At 41.8% G+C, this 23,776-nt stretch overlaps 2 protein-coding genes across 27 annotated transcripts in view; one reads left to right on the top strand and one right to left on the bottom strand.

Annotated features, from left to right (window-relative positions):
- The window catches only part of Pigl (phosphatidylinositol glycan anchor biosynthesis class L), a 52,983-nt gene extending 42,607 nt beyond the window's left edge, over positions 1-10,376 (bottom strand). For both annotated transcript variants that reach the window (XM_052194207.1, XM_052194206.1), the window contains exon 1: positions 9,537-10,376. In XM_052194207.1, the coding sequence (XP_052050167.1) occupies positions 9,537-9,771 (235 nt within the window). In that variant the 5' untranslated portion in view covers positions 9,772-10,376. The remainder of the gene's footprint in view (positions 1-9,536) is intronic.
- The window catches only part of Ncor1 (nuclear receptor corepressor 1), a 141,741-nt gene continuing 127,673 nt past the window's right edge, over positions 9,709-23,776 (top strand). For 21 of the 25 annotated variants that reach the window (XM_052194174.1, XM_052194189.1, XM_052194181.1 and 18 more), the window contains exon 1: positions 10,872-11,059. The gene's annotated coding sequence lies outside the window, so the exon portion shown is untranslated. Of the gene's footprint in view, positions 9,777-10,711; positions 10,780-10,865; positions 11,060-11,225; positions 11,323-23,776 lie in introns of those variants that run through there. The other 4 variants (XM_052194175.1, XM_052194176.1, XM_052194177.1 and 1 more) reach the window with 4 other exon arrangements.

Raw genomic sequence — 23,776 nt, forward strand, 5'->3', positions numbered from 1 at the left:
TCCCAAGTGCTGGGATTAAAGTCAGGCGCCACCACCGCCTGGCGTCTTTTTCTCAGGACAATAGACATATGTGTCCTAGATGGAACAAGAAATCTGAATGAGAACAGTGTCTGCTCACCGAGGTGGAGGTGTAAAGTGTTTCCAGTTCTAAGTTCTTCAAGGTTCCTGACATTTAGTTGGCCACATCATTCTACTTCCAACACAGGGATGCTGTAGCTTTTTTTTTTCTACACCTGAGTCTTTTAAGGTTCACAGGTAATGTTTGTTACTGTGGAATTTACTTTGATCTCGGAAATGATCTGTTTTTCGACTAATATTTCTTTTATAGCTTTCCATATTATAACCAAGCCTTCCAGTTTTACACTTACAAGTCTAATTCCGGGTGTGGGGTTTGGCACAGTTGGATAGTGCTTAGCTAGCAAGCATGACTCCCTGGGGTTAAGACCCAGGACTGTAAAAACAAAGCAAAACAAAACAACAAAACACTCCAACTAAGTAAATAATCAGCAAGACAGCAATATTCCCTTTAAAAACTTACATTTGTGTGTGTGTGTGTGTGCGCATTTAGAAGATTGGAGAAAACTTTTGGGAGCTGATTATTTCCTCCACCATCTAGATATTGGGGATCTAAACTCAGGTGTCAGGCTTGGCTACTTTACCTGCTGATCCATCTTACCAGCCCAATATTTCTTCCTGAGACAGGTATTACTACGTTGCCCAGACTGGCCCTGAACTCCTGGCCTCAGTGATCCCTCTTCCTTCAGTTTCCAAGTAGCTAGAACTCTAGGCATGTTAGCAACAGGTCCAGCTAACACCATCGTTTTCTTTTCTTTCTCTTCTCTCCTTCTCTCACTCTGTCTGTCTGTCTGTCTTTCTGAGATAGGGTCTCATGTATCCTGTAGCTCAGGCTGCCCTTGAACTAGCTATGCAGCCAAGGATGCCCTTGATCTCTCGGTCCTGTTGTTTCTACCTCCCAACTGCTTGGATTACCAGCATGCACTTGCCTTAACAATAGCATTTTTACAAGCACTTATGCACTATTTTTTGTTATTGATTTTTTGTTTTGTTTTTGTTTTGGGTGGTTTTTTTTTGACAGAGTTTCCTCTGTGAAGCTCTAGCTGTTCTATAGCTCACTCACTCTGTAGTCTAGTCTAGTCTTGAATTTACAGGGATCTGCCTGCCTCTGCCTCTCAAATGCTGGGATTAAAGGTGTAGGTGGGGCTTTACACTGTGTAGTTTTGAAATAGGGCCCTGGGGCCAGTGAGATGGCTTAATGGATAAAATATCTACTGCAGCCTAGGTCCCACATGGTGGTAGGAGAATTGACTTTTGCTCTCTGACCTTTATGAGTATTTTGTGGCAAATGCTCCCCCCCAACACAAAACAAATAAATTAAATAGGGAGTATAGGGTTATTTGGCATGTAATTTCTAAGATAATTATATTTGTAAGGAAAAGGTAGGTAAACATACATTTTTCAAATGTATAAAGTCCTAATAAGTAGCTGGAGAAATGGCTCAGTGGTTAAGAATACTTACTGCTCTTGTAGATTACTTGGATTTAGTCTCCAGCACCCATATGTATGGTGCCTCATACCTGCCTGTAACCAGTTCCCGGGGATTCGATGCCCCCTTCTGACCTCTTCAGGCATCAGGCATGCATATGGAACACTTGTGTGAGGGAAAACATTCCTACACATAAGAAATCTTTCATTCTAATAAATAATCTAGTGGTCAAGCTGCCGACACAAGAGCTTGTGAAGAGGCATGTCCTTCTGTTAGTCACTGGGTGGCTCTGTCTTCTTGGTTGCTGTGATCACATGGTAACCTTATGTCATGTTGTGATGAAGCTACTTCCTCTTGGGACTGATATATCTCTCTGTGGGCCATCATGGAGCAGACTGAGGTAGTGACCTTTATCTAGTCATGGCAACAAAACAAGCAGAACAGTGATAACTAGGTCTGAGGTAAGGAAATGGCCCTGTTAACATTCCCTGCAGAAGGCAGGGGGTGACATGAGACGGTCACTTGAGACTCAGCCACTACTTGCTATCTCTGGCTGCATGTGGTCTTGTGGCCATGCTGCTCCTCTCTAGCCCCCAGCATCTAGGAGGAAGAAGGCCAGAAGTAGTCACCGTTTCTGGGATGGAGCTTTCTGGTGATGTGTCTGCCTTGGAGTTACCTATGCTCCTATAAGAAACTTTTGCAAGGTCACTGGCTCACCACTTAGACTTGGAAAGAAGCATTTCTTTGGTCTGTTGGTCTGGAGTCAGTTTTTATGTCTCCACAGGAGAAGTCATGGGATATAGTCTATGTATTGAGACAGTAATGTATTGTACATGTCTGTGTTCATGCAGGAGGAGGCCAGAGGTTGATGTTAACTACCTTCCTTTATCATTTTCCACTTTATCTTTTGGTTTCTCAAGACAGGGTTTCTCTGTATAGCTCTGGCTGTCCTGGAACTTGCTCTTAGATCAGGCTAGCCTTGAACTCAGAAATCCTGTCTTTGCCTCCTGAGTACTGAGATTAAAGACACCATTCACCACCACCCAAAAATTATTTTTTTAAAGATTTATTTTATTTACATGTGTACACTGTAGCTGTCTTCAGACACACACCAGAAGAGTGCATCAGATCCTATTACGGATGATTGTGAGCCACCATGTGGTTGCTGGGAATTGAACTCAGGACCTCTGGAAGAGCTGTCAGTGCTCTTTAACCGCTGAGCCCCCCCAAAATTATTTTTTGAGATAGGGTTTCTCACTGAACCAGGAGCTCTCCATGGGCCAGCCTGGCTGGCCAATGAGCTCCAGGGATCTAATGCTGAGTTATAGATGTGTGCCCATGGTCTATGTGGCTGGTTGCTGGGGGTCTGAACTCAGGTTCTTATGCTTCTTCCCAACTGAGCCCTCTCCCCAGTCCCTGAAATCATATTCTCATGTTTTTCTAGCTCATGTTTTTTTTAAATATTACTAATTTATTCCATTCCTTTTAAAAAGTTTTCTTTTAAAGTTCTTATTAGATTTATTCATTTTATATGTGTGTTTTTAGTCTGCCTACATGTATGTGCACCATGTGCATACTTGATGTTCATGGAGGTCAGATGAAGGCATACGACTCCCTGGAACTGGAATTATGGCTGTGAACCACTATGTGGATGCTGGGAATTGAACCTGGGTCCTCTGCAAGAGCAGCAACTGCACTTACTCAATGTGCCATCTTTCCATCCCCAAGTTACTTCATTCTTGACGGAATACAATCAATACTTAAGAATTATTTCTAATAAAAAGAAATTTCAAATGTATTTGGATAGAAAAAAGTGTTAAATTGTCACTTTCTTTGCCTCCAACCTACTTGAATATAAGGACTTATGTAACTCAAGCTGGTCTAGATCAGTGTGTAGCGAGGATAACCTTGAACTCCTTCCTGGGGCTATGGCCATCACATGTGCCTTAGACTACACCTTTAGGCTGAGTTTAAATGTTTCTCAAGAAGAAACACTGTGAAGAGTTGTTAATGACTAAAAAGGAATTATTTAAAATAACTCAGTAAGCTTTATTTTAGGAAATATGGTGAGTCAGATGTCTGCTGAAACATGTGAGATCAGAGGCAAACACATCTGAGAATATATGACTGAGGAGAAAGTGAGGGCAATATTTGAAGGATGGAAACAAAGTAGCTGAGTCCTGAGGGATTAGACCCAGGGCACTTGGCATCTGCATACACTGTTCTGTAGTCAGGCTTGGGCCTTAGTGACAAATGAGGGACCTCTACACAAAGAAAGCCTTCAAAAGCCTACACTTTCAGAGAGAGACAAACAGCAACTACAAAGTCCACCCTACACAGGGATGCTTGGACTTCGCTTGCTTGGGAAGTAAGTTAAGAAAAATGTTAGCCCTCAGGTTTAAACTTCCACTCAATGTTCTGTGGTGTGAGTGACTCTAAAAATAGCCCCAGCAGTATCTCTAGCCCCACATTAATCTCGAGGAGCCTGATGCTGCCTATCAGTAGATGGCATTGACTTCTCTCCTAGGACCTAATGAGATTTGGGACCACATCAACAAGGAAATGTAGTAGAAGTGATACTGGAGGATTTCTAAAGCAGCAACATGGCTGCCCCTGGATTCTCTCTCAGGACACCTGCCTGGGACATCTGCTACTCTGTTGTAAAGAAGCAGAAAGTTACTTGGACACATCACATGTAGAACTTCTAATTGAAATTGCAGCTCCAGGTTTGCAGCGCCCAACTGAGGTTCCCATCATGGACTAGGGATACCGTGCTTTGTCTGTAACCATAAGACACTTGGGTTTGGAACCTCAACTTAAACTGCTTTTCTAGCTATGATCTTCTGGAGTGACCTGGGGCAGGCAAAGGCTTTAGCTGAGGCAAAAGTACATCACCAGGGGTGGGGAGGTGACTCAGCCGGTAAGAGTGCTTGCTGCTCAAGCCCAAGGACCAGAGTTTGAATCCCTAGCATGCACATGCAAAACCTGTGACCACTATACCTGTATAGTGGCGGGGTTGGAGACAGATGCTTTGCCAGCCTAGCTTCAGGTTCAGTGAGAGACCTTGTCTCAAAAGGAATGAGGAAGAGTTATAAAACAGAATACCCTATGTCCTCTTCTAGTCTTTGTATATGCATAGCAGCACACACAAGTGTACATACAACACCCACTCACACACATACAAAATACATATTAGAAAAAATCAAATCATTCATCTGTTACCACAAATATGGTGACCCATGTGCACATAACATATAAGAAAAAAAAATCACAAAATGCACATAGAAAAACCCAGAATAAGTTGTAAGAACAAACAGAATTAGACATAACTACTGAAATTGGGTGTTATTTGGAGGTCTATTTAACTGAAGACATCAAGGATAAGAGCATAACAGAGATTGTAACATGTGTGATAGGAAACCCTAGGCACAAACCGGAAGCAGATTAAAGGACAGAACTGCATAAACACCATCTCGGTATGTATGACCTTAACTGTAACACCAGTAACAGCCAGATATGGTGGTACGTGCCTACCGTCCCAGCTACTCAGGACCCAAAGCAGAAGAGCCACAAGTTTGAGGCTGGCCTGGATAACATTGCAATACTAAAGGACTGGGGTGTGGGTCAGTGGTAGAATACATGCTTCCCATGCTCAATGACCTGGGCTCCATCCCAGCACAGAAACCAGAACCAAACAAGACTCTTAACAGATATGAAAGAAGGCCAACAGAAATGAGACATCATAAAATGATTGCCAGAAAGACTTTGTTATTGATATGTCCTCTTCTGACACCAAGTCAGTGAAATTCCAATGCAGGGGTGGGGTCGGGGTGGGGGAAATGTAAGGTTTTTCCTTGAATAATGACCAGCCGAATTCTAAAAGTATTTAGAAGAACCAAAAAAAAAAAAAAAAAAAAAAGGTAAAAAAAAGCAGGCCTGCCCAGAGGAACAATCAGCGGTTTGATCATATTGGATAACCACACTATAAGTTTCAGTAATTTGACTGGTGAGATGGCTTAGCAGTAAGGTGCTGAGCCTGGTAACCTGTTTGAACCTTGGAATCCATGTAAAAGTGGAAGGGGAGAGTCACTCCACAAGGCTGTCCTCAACCTTTACACATATGGCATGACATATGTATACCCTCACCACAAACATAAAAATTACACCCATATACAACAGACACATATATAACGTATATGTATGTATGTATATGCGGGGTGTTTTTTTCAGGCAGGGTTTTGGGTTTCATTGTGTGGCCCTAGCTGTTCTGGAACTCGCTCTATAGACCAGGCTGGCCATGAACTCACAAAGATCCACCTGCCTGTCTCCCAATCGATGAGATTAAAGGTGTGGGCCACTATTACCTGGCAAAAATAACATTTTTTTAAAAAAAGTTACAGTACTTAAAATAGAGATGTCAGGGCTGGAGGAATGGCTCAGCAGTTAAGAGCAGTTACGGCTCTTCCAGAGGATCTCCTAGCACCCACATAGAGGTTCACATTGTCTGTAACTCCAGTTCCAGGGGATCCACTGGCCTTTCCTAGCCTTCATGGGCACCATGCACAGAGTGATACATAGACATATTCAGGAAAAACTAGTGTACAAATAAAGTAAAAAAAAAAAAAAAAGACTATAAGAATAGTATGGAGATCATGCAGGCACACACACACACACACACACACACACACACACAGAGTTACTGTATAGAATCCCCTATGAGTTAGTGGCACAATTTAGAGGGAAATGTTGCCTTTCATGATTCTAATCTTCCCCTGCTCTCTGGGTAATTCTTGTTCCGGAACTCTCTAATGTAAACTTGGCTGGCCTTGAACTCAGAAATCTATCTGCTCTGCCTCCCGTGTCCTGACATTAAAGATATGCTACCACCCTTTTTTTTTTTTTGAGACAGGGTTTCTCTGTATAGCCACATGTCCTGGAACTCACTCTGTAGACCAGGCTGGCCTTGAACTCAGAAATCTGCCTGTCTCTGCCTCCCAAATGCTGGGATAAAAGGCATGCGCCACCACTGCCCAGCCGCTACCACACTTTTTAAGATTTAATTTTATTTTCATTTATGTCTAATGTGTGTCATGGGGTGGTATGTACACGTGAGTTCAGGTGCATGTAGAAACCCAAAGGTTGTTGAATCTCAAATAGGCAGTTAAAAGCCTCCTGAAGTTTGTGCTGGGAGCCAACTTAGGCCCTCCAGAAGAGCAGTAAGCCTCTTCAGCTGCTGAGGAAGTCTCTCTAGCTCACTTCTTTTTAAAAATTTCTTAAATAGTGGCTTGGGGCCAGATAGATGGCTCAGTGGGTAAAGGCACTTGCTGCCAAGCTTGATGACCTAGTTCAGTCCCAGTGGCTGAGAGTGGAAGGGGACAGCCGACTCCTGCAGGTTGTCTTCTGACTATCATGTGGGGTTCACGGCATGCAGGCTCATACATTCATACAAATTAATGTAACAGATTAAAAGAACAGTTTAATGAACTAATGTTTCTTGAAATGTACTTAGATGTCTCATCAACTGACATGGCGCACAAAGCAACTGAGCAGCCTGGGTGTGTCGAGGAGCCACAGGGCCTTAGCGCTTTCTTGTTAAATTCTTAGTGATTCAATGTCTATTTGGAAACTGGAAATCCTCTCCTAGGATGGCTGAGGAAAACCAAGTCCCCACCACCAGGACAACCGTCTTTTTGCTTCTCCCTTCCCCTTGAACTGAGGATGTAGTTGGGATAGGCTATTTGAACAAGACTTAACTGCCTAGAAGGATTAGTAGCCCTGCTTCCTGTATAATCTTTTTTTCAAGCCCAGATCAAAAGAAAACCTATTTGGAGCCTTTAAGGAAAACTTCTGAGAAGAGAATCAGCACTCTTCTCTATGGCCCGCCCACTGCACTCTCTCCATTACAGTTTGTTCTATACTACGTTATATGTTTGTTTTTGTTGTCAGCCTAGCCTTTAACAGCTGAGCCATCTCTCCAGCCCTTTCTACACTATATTAAACATTACTATTTTCTTGCTTTTTACTACAACAGTAGACCAATTTTTTTTTTTTTTCAAGACAGGGTTTCTCTGTGTAGCCCCGGCTGTCCTGGAATTCACTCTGTAGACCAGGCTGGCCTCAACTCAGAAATCCACCTGCCTCTGCCTCCCAAGTGCTGGGATTACAGGCGTGCGCCACCACCACTGCCCGGCAACAGCGACCAATTAAAAATGGCAAGTTGTATTCAGAGAAAATAAATACAACAGTACAAGTACTGATTGCTAAGTGAATGCTTATATCTTTTATTAGTTAAAGATTTTGGGAGGCTGGGTGTCCAGCATGTTTGAGAACTTTGTCTCAAATTTAAGAACTGAAAAAAGGACAAATTGATTTCTTGACCTAAATTTTTAAGTTCTATTGCAAATAATCTAGAAAATATTAAATATTAATATTAAAGGACATACTGAACCCATACTATCTTGCAAACAAATGCAGATTTGATGCAAATCTTGAAACATTTGTGTATAATTCAATTCTAATAATTATAGTATAAAACATAAGACAAGGGGGTAAGAGAGTTGGCTGAGGTGTAGAGTACTCCATGCTCTTCAGAGGACCTAGAACTGCCTCAGTTCCCAGCACCCTTCCCCCTACCCCCCCACCCCTCCCCAGACATGGATTCTCTGTGTACCCTGGCAGTCCTGGAACTCCCTCTATAGACCAGGCTGGCCTGGGACTCAGATCTGCCTGCCTCTGGAATGCTGGGACTAAAGGCATTTGCTACCACTGCCCAACAGGTTCCCAGCATTCTTATTGTAGCTCACAACTGGCTATAACTCCTGTTCCAGGGAATCCAACATCCTCCTCTTTCAGTCTTTGTACACAACAGGTGTGCATGAACTGCACATACATGCATACAGGCAAAACACCCATACATATAATAAAATAAATTAAAAAAAAAGAACGAGGGTTTGCTTTCCTTGTTTGGAGCCTCACCACTCTGTTTTTTGTTTTGTTTTTTTCTTTAATAAATCTACATTAACTTTTGTTTAAAAACCAAGAATAATTCTCCCAAATTCTGCCAATTTTATATATCAATCCTGATGACAGTGATCTAGAATAAAGCCTAGCATAGATATATATTAAGTAAATAGAGAGTGGTGCTAAGAGAAAAGAATGTATAAAATGTGATTCCTGTGAAAAATCTGTTATTAAAAAGTGAAGAACTGGAACAACACGACAACCACATGGGAAAAGAGGTCCTGAGCAATTTTGAAAATCAGCTTTATTAAGGAATACTTTGCATTATCATAAAATTTGCTATATCATAAAATATATACATAAAAAGTATGTATACACTTTACATTGTGTAGTCGTGACTATATTTAGGGTATCATAGTTTTCTTGGTTTTGTCTGTATCATTATGCAAGTCTTATTTTTGGAGAATTCTTTTAATAAAAGCTGGGTACAGATGACTTCTAAAATTATCTATAAATGTACTTACTATCTGTCTGAAGTTAAACAACAACAACAAAAAATCTCCCAATTTGACACATGCATCTCTGTAGCAGAAAATGGATTTCAAAGCAGCAGGAAGATCTTTTGCTATTATTAGGAAAGAAACTTGGTGGGTTGAGCAGACACCATACAGCTCAGATTGTTTGGTGCACGATTATATTTGACCCTTTTGCAACTGGACGGTTCCTCAGGATAACAGGTCAGGCACAGCGGCTCACGCCTGGGATGTTAGGCTGCAGTGAGACTGTCTTAAAAAAACAAAACATCCAGCACAGTCGCAGTTCCCAAAGAAACATGAAGGTGCTGAACGGAACCAATGATGTGTTCAAAAGTTCCACCATTTTTCTGCTCCTCGATTTGGAAGAGTGGAGTTCACTCGGGGTTCCCCAACCTATCTGGGAAGCCGGCTGTTTCTGTCCCCAGCCCGTGACGAGCACAGAGAAAGGAGCCACCTACGACAGAAGAACCTTTCGGGAAGAAGTCAATTGAGAACAGTTAGCTCTCTAACCCAGCGACCCTCCAACAGTCTCCTACCTGAGGAGAAGCAGAGCAGGGACACCTGCTGCTCCAGGCGTGCCAAGCCTAGCATCGTGGGAGCAAAGAACATGGCTTCATCGTCCGGGTGCGCGATCACTACAAGGGCCCGGCTTCCGGCTCCCGGCAGGCCCGCCTGCTCCGGAGACCTCATTCGTTCCGCCGAGTTCCAAACCTGGAGGAAGCCCCAAGTCAGGACAGCCACCGCCACACACAAGACACCTACCACTTCCATGCCGGGTAAGTGGCACTGCGCCTGCGCAGGAAGGAAGGCTGCGGGTGGACTCGGGCTCCCTGCGGGAAAACTGAGCCCGCTGAAACTGCGTTCCGTGGTTCCGGGCGCAGCGGCTGGAGACCAAGGTTCGCGGTCTAACGTGGAAACTCAAATGTGGCGAAATCCTCTACCCGCTCCAGTTTCGGGGCTAAGCCGAACTGTGCGGTCTAGTGTCTTTCTTACCTACCGTTCAGTGTGCTTAAAGGGAAGCATTTTAGAATGATTTTGAGATCGTACCCCTGAACTCACTATATACAGAGACCACGCTGGCCTCGAATTTGCAATGATCCCCATTCCTTTGCCTCCTGAGCTGGGATTTCAGGCGTGTCAGCACGCCGGCCAAAAGGGAAACATTTTAAAACGTCAACATTCTCCTTTCACTTCATTTTCTAACCCATTTTTTTTTTAATGACTTCAAACTTGGTCTAAACAGCCCGTTATCCGGAAAAATAAAAGTTTTCCGAAGCGGGTCACCATTTGTTCTTTCTCAGATGGCGGCTTTGTCAGAGGAAAAAGTAAGCGGCTATGAGGAAACGTCATTTCACTGGAAGGGTGAGGCCGAGACTGTGCTCGGCGGGCCTCTAAATTCTCTTAAGAGGTAGAGATTAAGGAGACACGCCGCGGAGGAGGCCTCGCCCGCCATTCCGATGAACACTCGGGGTGAAATTAACGTGCATCCCAGCCACGTGGGCGCAGGTTTCTCTCTTCGGCGAGCACCGTGCAGCCGCTTGGGCGGCGCGCAGGGGTCGCCAGGTTAGCCTCGCGCCAGGCTCCTTGTCCTTTCCCACGCCTGAGGGGAAGGCCCCAGGCGCGCGGGAGTGGCAGGCTCGCGGGGACGCTCCAGGCCGAGTACGCGATGGCTGCCGCGGCGGGTCAGGCCCGAGGCAGCGCTGCCGGGGCGGGTCTGAGTGTGAGGGACAACTTGAAAAGAACCGGCGCGGCTTCTGCGACCCAGGAAGCGAGGCCGAGGTAAGAGCCGCACTCCGCCCGGGGAGGGAGTCCTCTCCCCAACCCTCCGGAAGGAGGAGGAGCCGGAGTCGGAGCCGCCTCAGCGCGGCCGCCGGGCCTGAGGGGGAGGGAGTGGGGTTGAGGCAAGATGGCGGCTAAGGTGGCGAAGCTGCGGCGGCGGCTGGAGTGAGCGCCCAGCTCGCCGCGCCGAGCGAGGGCCGGGCGGAGGGCCGCGCGCCGGGGCCGCGCCCTGGTCGTCCGGCCGTGGGGCGCGCCGGCTCTCACGCTCCGCCAGCTCCCGGTGAGTAGGCTCGGCGCCTGCAGCCCCGGCCTCCGGGCCCTGCTCGCTCCGGAGCTTCCGAGGGCTCCTAGGGCGCCAGCCTCGGATCGGCCGGGCCAGGGGCGTCGCGGAGTACGCAGGGTTGGGGCCCGTCCCAGCCGCCGGTCTTTTCCTCTCCTCCACCCAGGGGCGAGTCGGGTGCGGCGGGGAGTTGAGGCTAGACGAGTGGAGGCTTCTGGAGTTTGGAGGAAGAATGGCCTTAGGCGGGCAGACATCTGCCGGAGGTATCTGTCCAGTGGGGAAGGGGCGTGCGGTGCCGCGGGACTGGAGGAGGGGGTGCGAGGATGGACGGCCTCGGGTGGGGCCGGCGCAGGTGACCCGCCTAGGCCCACTCTGAGGGAGAGTTGGTGGCTGTTTGGCGAGTGTGGAAGGGGTTAAGGAGGGTGACAGCGATGGACAAGTGTGTGAAGAGCAAAGTAGTTCACCTTTCTAACTGGCCCACTTGAGGTATAATGGCGAAGGGTTGGTAGTGGTGCAGATGCAAAGAGCAGCACCCTCTGCCTCCTGCCGTTTGTTATTGGTGTTTTCTTGTGCCAAGTGGGAGAGTGCACCCCCCTTTTGGGGGGAGACGACGACGACCGGAATTTGAGAAAGTACTTGAGAAAGCAACCTTAACGGAAAGGACACTGCGTTCTTAGAATTAGTGTGGACCAAGAATAGTCATGCAAAGAAGTGGATTGGGAATCAGTGATATTTTCGAAAAGTATTTGCCTAAGACATGCCAGGTTGTATCTGCCACAGTGCCTGTTCAACAGAGTTAACGTTGGAGAGTAGCGTTATGGGTAATTTTATTCTTTGGGATTAATATATTCACCTGTATCAGATTTGCTTGCTACCCTAATTATATCCTATTGTAATTGAAATTTACATTCCTTGTGTGCACCCCGGTGAGAGAATGATGGGAGCCTAAACTTGGCTGTATACAAAGGGCAGCAGGCCTGGGATGTAAAACTGCCCCACACATAGTCATTCATCTTGATTAATAGCTGATGATGGTTCTGCGTCACAAGGACTGTCTGGTGGATAAATGCAGAGCTGATGTTTTAAATTAATTAATTTTGTTTGTTTTGAGACCATTTATGCCTGTAGCACTTGCTGACTGGGACTCCCTATGTACCTCCTTATGTGGTGATGCTTGCACTACCGCACCTGGCATACTTTTATTTAATTTTTAATAATTTGGGGAAATGTTTTAATATGTCTCCATGTCCTCCATTTAATATATTAAAACTTATCATACATTTATTGGATGAGCCAGTTCATATTTGTCTGGGCTCAAGCTCTGACTTACTTAGATATGGGTAAAAATTACAGAAGAAATAAAGCTAAGTTACTAGAGAAAAATCTTATTTTCTCATTCTCTTACAGTCCAGTGGTTGAATCAGCTTTAGTTTCAGCAGTCCAGAGGCAGAGGCAGGTGGATCTCTGCGAGTTCAAGGCCAGGCTGATCTACAGATCAAGTTCTAGAATAGCCAGGGCTACACAGAAAAACTTTCTCTCAAAAACAAACAAAAAGAAAACTCCAGTGGTTGTTTCCGTTTGTAAAATATTTATAGCTTTGTCTTAAGTGCACCTGTCAATGAAAATCAAACTTTGTGCCTGTGTGTGTGTATGTTTGTGTTTACACATATCTAGAAAGTGATTAATTGCCATACCAAAACACCTGGGAAACTGTAATACTACGAATTGTAATTCTCTCTTCACTTTACTGGCATTTAGAACATGTTCAACTTTTTTGTGCTTTAGTTTTCTTATCCATAACATTAGAAAAACCTCTGCCTTCACAGGTTTTGTTCTTGTGACTCTAGTCTGAGTAAGTAGTTATGAACTGGAATGGGCTGCAGCCCATGTGGTAGAAAGCTCAGCTAGCATGCATGTAGCTCCAGTTTCGAGTCCCTGCATCACATAAAAGCAGGGACATATCCACTCAGGAATTGGAGGTAGGAAGATTAAAAGTTCAAGGTTGTCTACAGCTATATATTGAGTTTGAGGACAATCTGGGATATTCATGACCTTGTTTCAAAAACAAATTATGAAGATGCTTTAAAGAGATTAAAAGGATTATGCTTCTGTGAGAGTAATGTTTTATCTGCAAATCATGGTGTAGTTAGAAGAATAAGTATTCATGTTACAACTCATCAGAATATACTTGTTGCTCATGTATTTATATAGTTATGATCCTCTCCTATGAATTTTAAAGATTATATTGCCTGGCATGGTAATCTTAACACTGTGCATGAACAGATCTCTGTGAGTTTGAGGCAAAAATGGTCTACATAGTGAGTTTCAGGACAGAATAGGTTTAGAGAGATTGTGTCTCAAAGAAGGAAGAAGAGGAGTAGATAATATATAATTTTTTAAAAAGATTTATTTATTGTTATATTCAAGTACACTGTAGCTGTCTTCGGACACACCAGAAGAGCATGTCAGATCTCATTATGAGATGATTCTGAGCCACCATGTGGTTGCTGGGATTTGAATTCAGGACCTTCTGAAGAGCAGTCAGTACTCTTAACCACTGAGCCATCTCTCTAGCCCCGATAATATATAATTTTAACTGAGTATCTAGTATTAAAAAAAAAAAATGAAGTAAACTGGGACTGGCTAGGTGGTTGGCGCTCTTTATGTTGGCGGGAGAGCCAGGCTTGGTTTCCAGCACCTGTCAGGTTTTAGGGATCTGATGCTCTTGTCCTCCAAGGCACACATGTGATGCACATATGTACATGTAGGCAAACATTTATTACACATAAAATAAAAATGAACAAATACATAGTGAACTCAAAAGCGTTGGACTATCTGCAAGATGTAGAAAAATAAAATGCCTGAAGTTAACTTCTTTGGATTTAATTGGATTGCAGTTGTTCCAGGGCAGCCAGTTCAGGTCACTCCAGTTTTTATAGCATTTAAGATTTCCTTACTCATTTTTGTGAAATGATGAATTCTTTGCCACTGTTTCTTGTTTTAGAAATCAAAGGCTTTTGTTTAGACCTGAGATTGATGTAGGTGAATTATCAGGTTATTATTTTTTTAGATCTCTCTCTACTTTGCCCTCCTTCCCCCTCCTCTGTTTTATTATTCATTTTGAATTGTATCTTTCAATCTATCTTAGTTGTATTTTCATAATTTTATTGGTCCTGGAAATGGTACTGTTCTTATGCATTTAGTTACTCCTCATCTTTTTCTTTCTTTCTTTTTTTAAAAATTTATTTAAAAATACATTTATGCTGGGGGGTGGTGGTGCATGCCTTTAATCCCAGCACTTTGGAGGCAGAAACAGGTGGATCTCTGTGAGTTTGAAGCCAGCCTGGTTTATGAAAGGAGCTAAGGCTAAACAGAGAAACTGTCTCAAAAAACAAGCTAAAACATTTATTAATTGTGAGTGTGCATGTCCATGCATGTCTGGGGAAGTGAAGGGAGCTCTTAGGAGCTGGTTCAGGCACCTGTTGGCAGCCTTGACGGCACGGGCTTTTTACCTGCTAAGTCATCTTACCAGCTCTTGTTTCCTAATTTGAGATGGTGTATGTTGTCCAGGCTGCCTGCCTAGAACTGAACTCAGGTGATTCTTATGTCACACCTACATAGCTGAAAGTACAGGTGGGTACCACAGCACCTGGCTTCATCTGTTCTTTTAGTTCACACGTATTTTATTAGACCATAGTGTAAAAGCAAGAAATAAAGGTTGATCAGAAGTGCTATGAACAGACTTATTTAAAGGTCAGAGACTTGTATAATTTCAATTATTCAGTTGTTTTAGCTAGTATGAAGTACTTTTTATGTTAAATGCTATCAAGGCAAAAATAAGAGCTTTTAGTTTAAATAATTTCTTTTTTAGTTTTAAATGAATTATAGATACAAGTAATTCAGTTGTCAGCATAATTGATGTTTTGTTCTTGTATTTGAGGATACAAAAAGTAATTTTAATGTTGAAGAGGGCATTTCTTTCCCTATCAGGCCTCCTTGGGGAATGTTGAAAAACTATGAAAACCACTGCAGTGTAGCAGCAGCTATGTGAATCATCTGTTTTTATTTTGGTATTTTTGTGTTCTTTTTTTTTCTTGAAAATTTATTATATTTTGGAGCCATTTTTGCTACCCCAGGAGCTCATGTGGTCAGAAAGTTACTTGGATAACATTCATTCCAGCACTTGGGAGGCAGAGGCAGGTGGATCTCTGAGTTCGAGGCCAATTGTTTTTGAATCTGTGTGACAAGAGACCAGCCTGGTCTACAGAGTGAGTTCCAGGACAGCCAGGGCTACACAGAGAAGCCCTGACTTGAAAAACCTAAAGAAAGAAAGAAAAGAAAAGAAAGTAAAGAAAGTTACTTGTGTAGTCTTCAGTATAACCTGTTCCCTCCACCCACTTGCCTTTGAAAGTCAGAGACATAGCAAACACACTGATAAGTGTCTGTGCAGTTCTCCAGTTTAATTCCATATTGTTAACTTTTCATTTAGCTGTGATCTCAAAAACAAATTAAATTGGTTAAAATAAATAGCTTATAATTTGTAGAATTCTAGCGTGTACAGCCATATATAGATGTAGTTAACTTTTATATTTGAATATTTTAAGGGTAGCAGAGAATGAAATGATCTGCCCAAGTTATTGCTATTGGACAGGAACAAAAGGCACATTTCTGATATCTAATATGGTGTTCATTATATATAACCTATAATATGTGGAACACTTGAGTTTGATGATGGATTGACTAGAAAAGGAGTGATCACTTGGATGTTCAGTGTAGGTATTGAATTTAAAGTATTTTATAACTTTACATTTCTGCAATGAATATACAGTTTGAAGAAAATGCTACTGATTTGGTTGTCATGGGGCATTATGTAGTTGCTTAAGTTTTTCCTCTATTTTGATGAACTTTTGTTCTATTTATTTTTTTAGTTTTTTTTTTTGGGACAGTTTCAATGCATATATAGTCTTGGCTGTCCTGGGACTCATTCTGTAGATCGGACTGGCTGCAGACCCAACAGAGATTCATCTGCCTTCACCTGCTTCTCCTTCCAGATTGCTAGGATTAAAGGCATATGCCACCTCTGCCCAGCTTGATGAGCATTTTAAATAAGTAGATCCTTTTAGGTTATTCTGACCTAGTTACATTTAATGATATTTAAATATTAATAGTGGCGGAAATTTTATTATCAGTAATTTGCTTGTTTCTCTTACTCTGATTTCTAGATATAAGAAACAATTTGTATTTATTTTCAAATTTTAATTTGATTTTATGTGTATGGGTGTTTTGCCTGCATGTATATCTGTCTTCTACATGCATTTGGTGCTCATTGGAGACCAGAAGAAGCCATTGGATCCCCTGAATCTAGAGGTTCAGAGGTTTTTGAGTTGCCATGTGGGTGTAAGGAATTAAACCTGGATTGTCTGGAAGAGCAGCCAATGCTTTTTACCACAGTGCCATCTCTCCAGCCTATGTTTTATTCTAAAAAAATGTTTTAAGCAGGGTCTTGCTGACCAGGATGGCTTCAGTCCTGTGCCTCTGCTCTCTTCCTATTGTAGTTGCACCAGGCCCAGCTTATTTTCAATGAGAAGACCATCTGTAGTCAGTTTGTTGGCTGTTGTTTCCCACCTACCACATCCCAGTGCTGGCAATCTAACTCCGGGCCTAGAGCTTGTTGGGCAGATATCCTACCACTAAGCTGTATCCTTAGCCTTGTAATACTAATTTTCTAAAAATACTAAGGCCATAAAATTTATTTTAAAGCAAAAGCTGTATTATTTATTCATTCATATTCTCTATGTCTCTCTGATCCATTTTTGAGACAGGATCTCTCTATGTAGTTCTGGCTGTCCTGGAGTTTGTACAGTGTGGACCAGGCTGACTCTCTCTCCAGAGCACAACCATGCCTGTCTGTATTAGTTCATTTCAGTTCATAATTTTTACACAAATAATAGTGAAGCATGGCATGCTTGCCTATTTATAACATCTGTGCTGTTGAGTCTATCTATTTTGCATTTTATTATGAGTTTTTCCAGATTGGATGTAGTGGTTCATGCCAGTAATCCTGTGGAAGCAGAGGCAGGAGTATCACAGCAAATTGAACGTAGTCTGTTATGAATTCTAGGCCAGCTAGGACTAGGTACCAAGACCCTGTCTCACCCTGTCCCCCAAGAAGAGGCGTATTTTTTCCTCTTTAAACTACCCTCTTTTGTGGATTGTTCTTTTTGCACATTGCTCTCTCACACTCTACTTATATGAACTGCTTTTTTCCAGTGATTTAATGCTGTTTCCCTTCAACCGGGAGATCTTCCTCCTATTGCCTTTTCTCTAAAGTGTATAGTTTTGTTCTGGATATTACTTTATTTATTTTTATTTGGTTACTGAGTTTGTTTATATTTGAGACAGGGCCTTTTTTTTTTTTTTTTTTGGATTTGTTTTTTTCAGAAAGGGTTTCTCTGAATAGCCCTGGCTGTCCTGGAACTCACTCTGTAGACCAGGCTGGCCTCGAACTCAGAAATCCACCTGCCTCTGCCTCCCAGAGTGCTGGGATTACAGGCTGCGCCACCACCACCTGGTAAGACAGGGTCTTGAAGGGTTAGCTCTGGCTCACTCTGGAGTGTGGGCTCGTTTTGAGACTGTGGCCCTGGGACTGCAGGCATGACCTTCCATGACTGGTTAGGATCTGCTAACAGGTTCAGAATGTGGCACTCAGGTGCATGTCCATTTGGTTTCCTTTAAACTGTAAGGCCCATGTAAGCCCACAGACATTTAAGTTTAAAGAATTATGCTTTTCTTTACCTCATTCCCGGAGTAGTGGATGTTTGTTGCATACTTAAAAGATAAGAGACTATGAGCTAGCTTTAGTGTGTTTGCTATAGAAGACTAATACAATACATGGCAATTAGTCTTGAATAGTATTGGAAAATTAAAAAAAAAATAGAAGTGTACTCGTGTTATTTAAATAGCAGTGCATTATCAAAGCATTTCTTTCAGAAAAAAATTCCTGCCAGTTTATGGGATTTTTGTGAGGATGGGAAAATAGACATGGAGATTGGTTTGTCTATGATAGCATCTTAGTTTCAGGTACTGTTGGATGTGAGAATGTTTAACAAGTATGCAGGGAAGGAAATTCGGGAGTAATTTAAGTGCTAGAAAAAGTATATGAATTAGAAATTTGGAATGCTTGTTTTATAGGATGTGATATAATATAGAAATTAATTCTTGAGTAGGTTAGTCTGAAACAAAGGGAAAGGTCAAGGCTACCAAACGATTTTGATTACTTCCTCTACTTGTGTACTTGAAATGTGGACTCCTTGTGTGTGTGTGTGTGTGTGTGCATGCGCGCGCACACCCCTGCACCTTTCTGCAGGATAGCAGTATAGAAATGAAATGGAACCCAGGTCCTTGCTCACAGTAGGCAAGTGCTATATCACTGATGTAGCCTCAATTCTAGAATATATTGTGCATTTTTTGTTTGTTTGTTTGAGATAAGGATTTATGTGTTGCCCAGGCTAACCTTGGGCTTCTGGGTTGAAATAATCCTGTCTTGGCCTCCTGAATAGCTGTGACTTCAGGCATACACCATAGTGCCAGGTTTGGCTCTTAGATTGTTTGTTTGTTTTATTATTATTATTATTGGGTTTTTTTTGTTTTTGTTTTTTTTTGAGACAGGGTTTCTCTGTGTAGCCCTGACTGTCCTGGAACTCACTCTGTAGACCAGGCTGGCCTCAAACTCAGAAATCCACCTGCCTCTGCCTCCCAGAGTGCTGGGATTACAGGTGTGCACCACCACTACCCAGCTGACTCTTAGATTGTATTTAACATCATCTTGCTTGTGGACTGCCCTTTTCCTCGTGTTTGTTAAATTGTTGAGATGTTTGCTCATTCACAGTTCAGATTCAGAACAATCTGGTTTTAGGCAGTTTATGCCCCTTGGCAATAACATAGACAGCATAATTTTGAACATGTTTGAAATAATCATAATCATTCATACACATCATGTACATCACACAAAAATAAAAATATTTTGAAGTAATGGAAATTTAAATATCTTTAAATAGTAGTTAAAAGGCGTGATTATGGGCTGGAGAGATGGTTCAGTGGTTAAGAGCACTGACTGCTCTTCCAAAGGTTCTGAGTTCAAATCCCAGCCTCCACAAGGTGGCTCACAACCATCTGTAAGGAGATCTGATGCCCTCTTCTGGAGTGTGTGAAGACAGCAACAGTGTACTTACATATGATAAATAAATAAATCTTAAAAAAAAAAAGACATGATTATTATTACTTCAAACATGTCTGAGACTTTGATTTGTCTAATTATTTTCTCTTGATGTACATATTGCATTTTCCTTTACATTGCTTTATGATTTTAGCATTGGTAGGTTTTTTCACTAGTTTCTTATTTTATTTGCTTCAGACTTTGTTCTGGTCTATGAATTCTTTGGGTGAACTTTACATTTTGTGGAGTTCAAAAAGAAATCTTGGGGTTAAGAAAAAGTTTTGTGGGTAAGTGTGCTCAGACCTAATTCAGATTTGTAATACTTTTAGAATCTGGGAAATCTTAGCAACTGTAACCTCAGCACTGGGGGCAGGGAGACAGGGAGAAGTCAATTTTCATGAAATTAATCTGTGATTTCTGTATTCTCACTCAGTATTCAGTATTTACAATAAAGACTTCAGTAAGGTGTTTTCCAGCCCATGTGATTACAGGCTGGGATTAAAAACATGTGCCACCACCATGTGGCCTGATTTTTTTTTTAATTAATGTTTTAAATAAAAAAATATTTCTAAATAAATATTTTCCTTTTTAATTTTATGTACATTGGTGTTTTGCTTGCCTTTATGCCTGTATGAGGGTATTGGATCCCCTGGAACTGGAGTTATATAGACTGGTGTTCGCTGCTATATTGGTGCTGGGAATTAAACTTGGTCCTCTGAAAGAGCCACCAGTGGTTTTGTTTTTGTTTTTGCCTTTTTGCTATTAAATTTTTTTTTTTAAATTTCAGAGGACTAGTCAGTTTCACAGTAACTGTTTAATTACTGTTTTGTGAATCTTCTCACTTTATGGATAAAGGAGCTCCATTTTTTTATTTATGAATTCTTTTTTGAATGCTTACTGTAAGCTCACCAATTATGTTTTTTTTTTTTTTTTAAGATTTATTTATTATTATATGGGAGTATACTTTAGCTGTCTTCATTCACACCAGAAGATGGCACCAGATCTCATTATGGATAGTTGTGAGCCACCATGTGGTTGCTGGGATTTGAATTCAGGACCTTAGGAAGAGCAGTCAGTGCTCTTAACTGCTGAGCCTTCTCTCCAGCCCCACCAATTATGTTCTTATGAAAGATTTTCTTTGAGTATCATGCTTTCTGGAGTCTAGGGTAGTTTAACTTAATTTTCTGTTTTGTTTCAATTCATCTCTCTTTTATTTTGTATGCATATGTGTGTGTGTGAGTGTATCTGTGTGTATCATAATGCATGCAAAAATCTACTGGAGGTCAGAAGAGGCGCTGAATTTCCTGGAACTGGAGTTGGAAGTGTTTGTGATCTGCCATTGGGGTGCAGAGTGAGCCCTGGTCCTCTTCAAGAGTAATGCATATTCTAACTGCAGAGCCAAACCATCTCTCCCCCCCCCCCCCCCCCGTGGGTTTTTTTTTTTGAAAGAAATGTTTATTTATTTTGTGTATTTATGCAGCTTTTGTGAGATTGTTCTCTCATTCCATCATGGTGTCCCAGGTTATAACTTAGGACACGTTGCTTAGCAGGTCCTGGCGAGCTATCTAGCTGGCTCCATTTATTTGTCTCTAAGTAAGACATTAAGCTGTCATAAAAGGTATGTGTGTGGCTCTTTTTGTTTGTTTTTTGAGACAGGTTTCTCTGTGTAACAATCCTGGCTGATCTGGAACTCACTCTGTGAACCAGGCTGCTGGCTTTGAATTCACAGAGATATATCTACTTTTGCCTCTTAAGTGCTGAATTAAAGGCGTGTGCCACCACTGCTTGGCTTGTTTTTTTATTTTTTATTTTTTATTTTTTTATTTTTTTGGTTTGTTTGGATTTGGTTTTTTCAAGACAGGGTTTCTCTGTGTAGCCCTGGCTGTCCTGGAACTCACTCTGTAGACCAGGCTGGCCTTGAACTCAGAAATCCGCCTGCCTCTGCCTCCCAGAGTGCTGGGATTACAGGCGTGCGGCACCACCGCCCAGCTTATTTTTTATTTTTTAATAGTAATGTTTTATATTATAAGAAAATTTATTCTAGTATTATACAAATTACAGAATTTGGTTACATGATTTCTAGTTTCTTCCAGATAATTGACTTTCTTTAAATCATTCCCAGTCTTTAGTTTGTTAGTTTGAAATTGGTCCTTCTTAGCCTGCGTAACATTCTTTAGAGGTTAGACTAGAACCTTGGGCTTCTTTATGGAAATCAGTAAAACTTAGTAGTTTGCTGTAATTTTCTACTGTGCCAAAGAGGACATTCTACTTTATTTTGTGTGTGTGTGTGTGTGTGTATAGAGTTTTGTTTTAAAATCAGGAGGACATTTACTTTAGTGTGTGTGTGTATGTATGTGTGTGTGTAGTTTTGTTTTAAAATCAGGTTTTATTAGCTAGCTTATAAATTAAAAATTGAACTGTTGGGGTTGGAGAGATGAATTATCAGATAAGAGCACCTACCTGTGGCTCTTGTAGAGGGCTTTGATTCCTAGCACCCACGTGGTGGATTGCAACCATCTGCAGCTCCATTTTCCAGGGAATTCGATGCCTTTTTCTGACCTCCACTGGCCATGCATGTGCTCATACATACATGCAGACAAAACACTCAGACACATAAATAGAATTGTATTCACATTGGTGAAATGTAGTCTTCCTTCTCATTGGTAGATTCACTCTTGCTTCTCATAAGAGTTGCCTGAAGACTTGCCACAGAGAAGTATATTTTTAGATATTTTTCCAAGATAGCATAGGCCACCTTGAAAACTTGTCTAAGTACATTTTGGTTATGCAAAGACTATAGGCTAAAAGTCAGGAGTTCTGGTGAGAGGAGGATTAGCCTTTTATTTTTGGCAGATTGTATTTGAAATTTTGTTTTTAAGTGTGTGTGTGTGTGTGTGTGTGTTATGAGACGATTCAAACAGGTATCTGGTATCTAAGTAGAATTTCATTTTGCCATTTTTTGTTTTTATTTTGAGACAGGGTCTCACTATGCTGGTCTCAACTCACAGAGATCCACCTGGCTCTGCCTCCCTCTTACTGGGATTAACAGTTGTGCCACCATTGCCCAGCTCCTCTTGGTGTATTTTATCCTCTGATTGTATAAGAGTCTGGCTTTATCTGTCTGTGGCATCCAGAGATGTGCTCTTCTCATAACAGCGACATCTAGCTTTAACATTGTTTTCACCCTAAAGCATTATATGTGTTGAAATTTATATGAGGCACTTGCCTATTCAATCTTGGTTTCTTTTTAACTTTTAATTTTGGAGAGACAGTCTCATCTCTCCAAAATTAAAGTAGCCCTCACCGGCCTCTGAGGTACCAACAGAGATGGTAAAGCTGGCCTTGAACCTCTGGCCTTTCTGCCCCCACCTTCGGAGTGCTGGGACTACAAGGGTATACCTTGATACCTGGCTTGATCAAGTTTCTCAAAGAGTTCACAGAGCATTTACATTTCATGAATTAAGGATACTAAGGGTTTTGTTCCCAAGAGCTGAATTTACAGCTCATGGGATGCCTTAGTAGGTAAAGGCACTTGCCATTAGGTCTGACAGCCTGAGTTCAATCCCCAGAGCCAAGTTGTGGAAGGAGAGAATCAGTCCTACACATTGTCCTCTGCCATCCCTCCCCCCATGTATACAAGCATACACACTAAGTAAATGTAAAAGTAATTTTAAAAAGAACTGAATTTATAGTTTGACATTGGCATTGAAAATGCCATCTTTCTTTTCAGCTGTAGCTTTAAATTAGGTTGTTTTTATTTTAGTTGGTCTTAAACTGCAGGGTACTTTGTAGAGGTAATCTCGATGCCCCAGGACCAGAGTGAGTAGTAGAAGGAAAAGCAGATGAAAAGAGATGAAAAGAGAGATTCTAGGGTTGGTATGTTATTACTGAAGCAGAGGTTTTGCCTCTGTGCCTTTGACTTGTACGTAAGATGTTTGAGAAAGTGCACTAGTTAGGAAACAGAAGGAAAGAACTTGTTATGCATGAGTTGAGCGCAGAGGTCATAGAAAATCTCCAGGCTGAAGTTATATGAGATTGGAATAGACTGTAACCCGCAAATTTGTTTGTCACTAAGGGCTGGTCCTGTGATTTTGCTACTTACTGGCTCTTATATTGGAATAGTTTATTTCTGATATTTCAAAGTCAAACTTCACTAAAATTATTCCTCAAAACTTAGGACATTCTGAAGTATTACTGATAAAAGAGGGAAACAGATAAATCACTCAACTTATAGTAATATTGAATGCAGGTGACACGGTGAACATTAGACTGCAAACTAAAACAAAACAAAACCCTTTACCTTATACCACATGGATTCCTTTCATTTCCTTTTTTTGCTCTTAGTTGTTTGTACATAGCTCAAGCTGGCATTGAACTCATAATCCTCTTGTCTCTTCCTCTCTGAACCTTAAGAAAATATTCATGAACATTCATATAGAAGAGCAAGATAGAGCATAATGTATATGTACATATAATGTATATGTAGTGTAGTGTGCTATCAT

The sequence above is a fragment of the Apodemus sylvaticus genome, chromosome 10 (assembly GCF_947179515.1).
Source record: "Apodemus sylvaticus chromosome 10, mApoSyl1.1, whole genome shotgun sequence".
NCBI lineage: Eukaryota > Metazoa > Chordata > Mammalia > Rodentia > Muridae > Apodemus > Apodemus sylvaticus.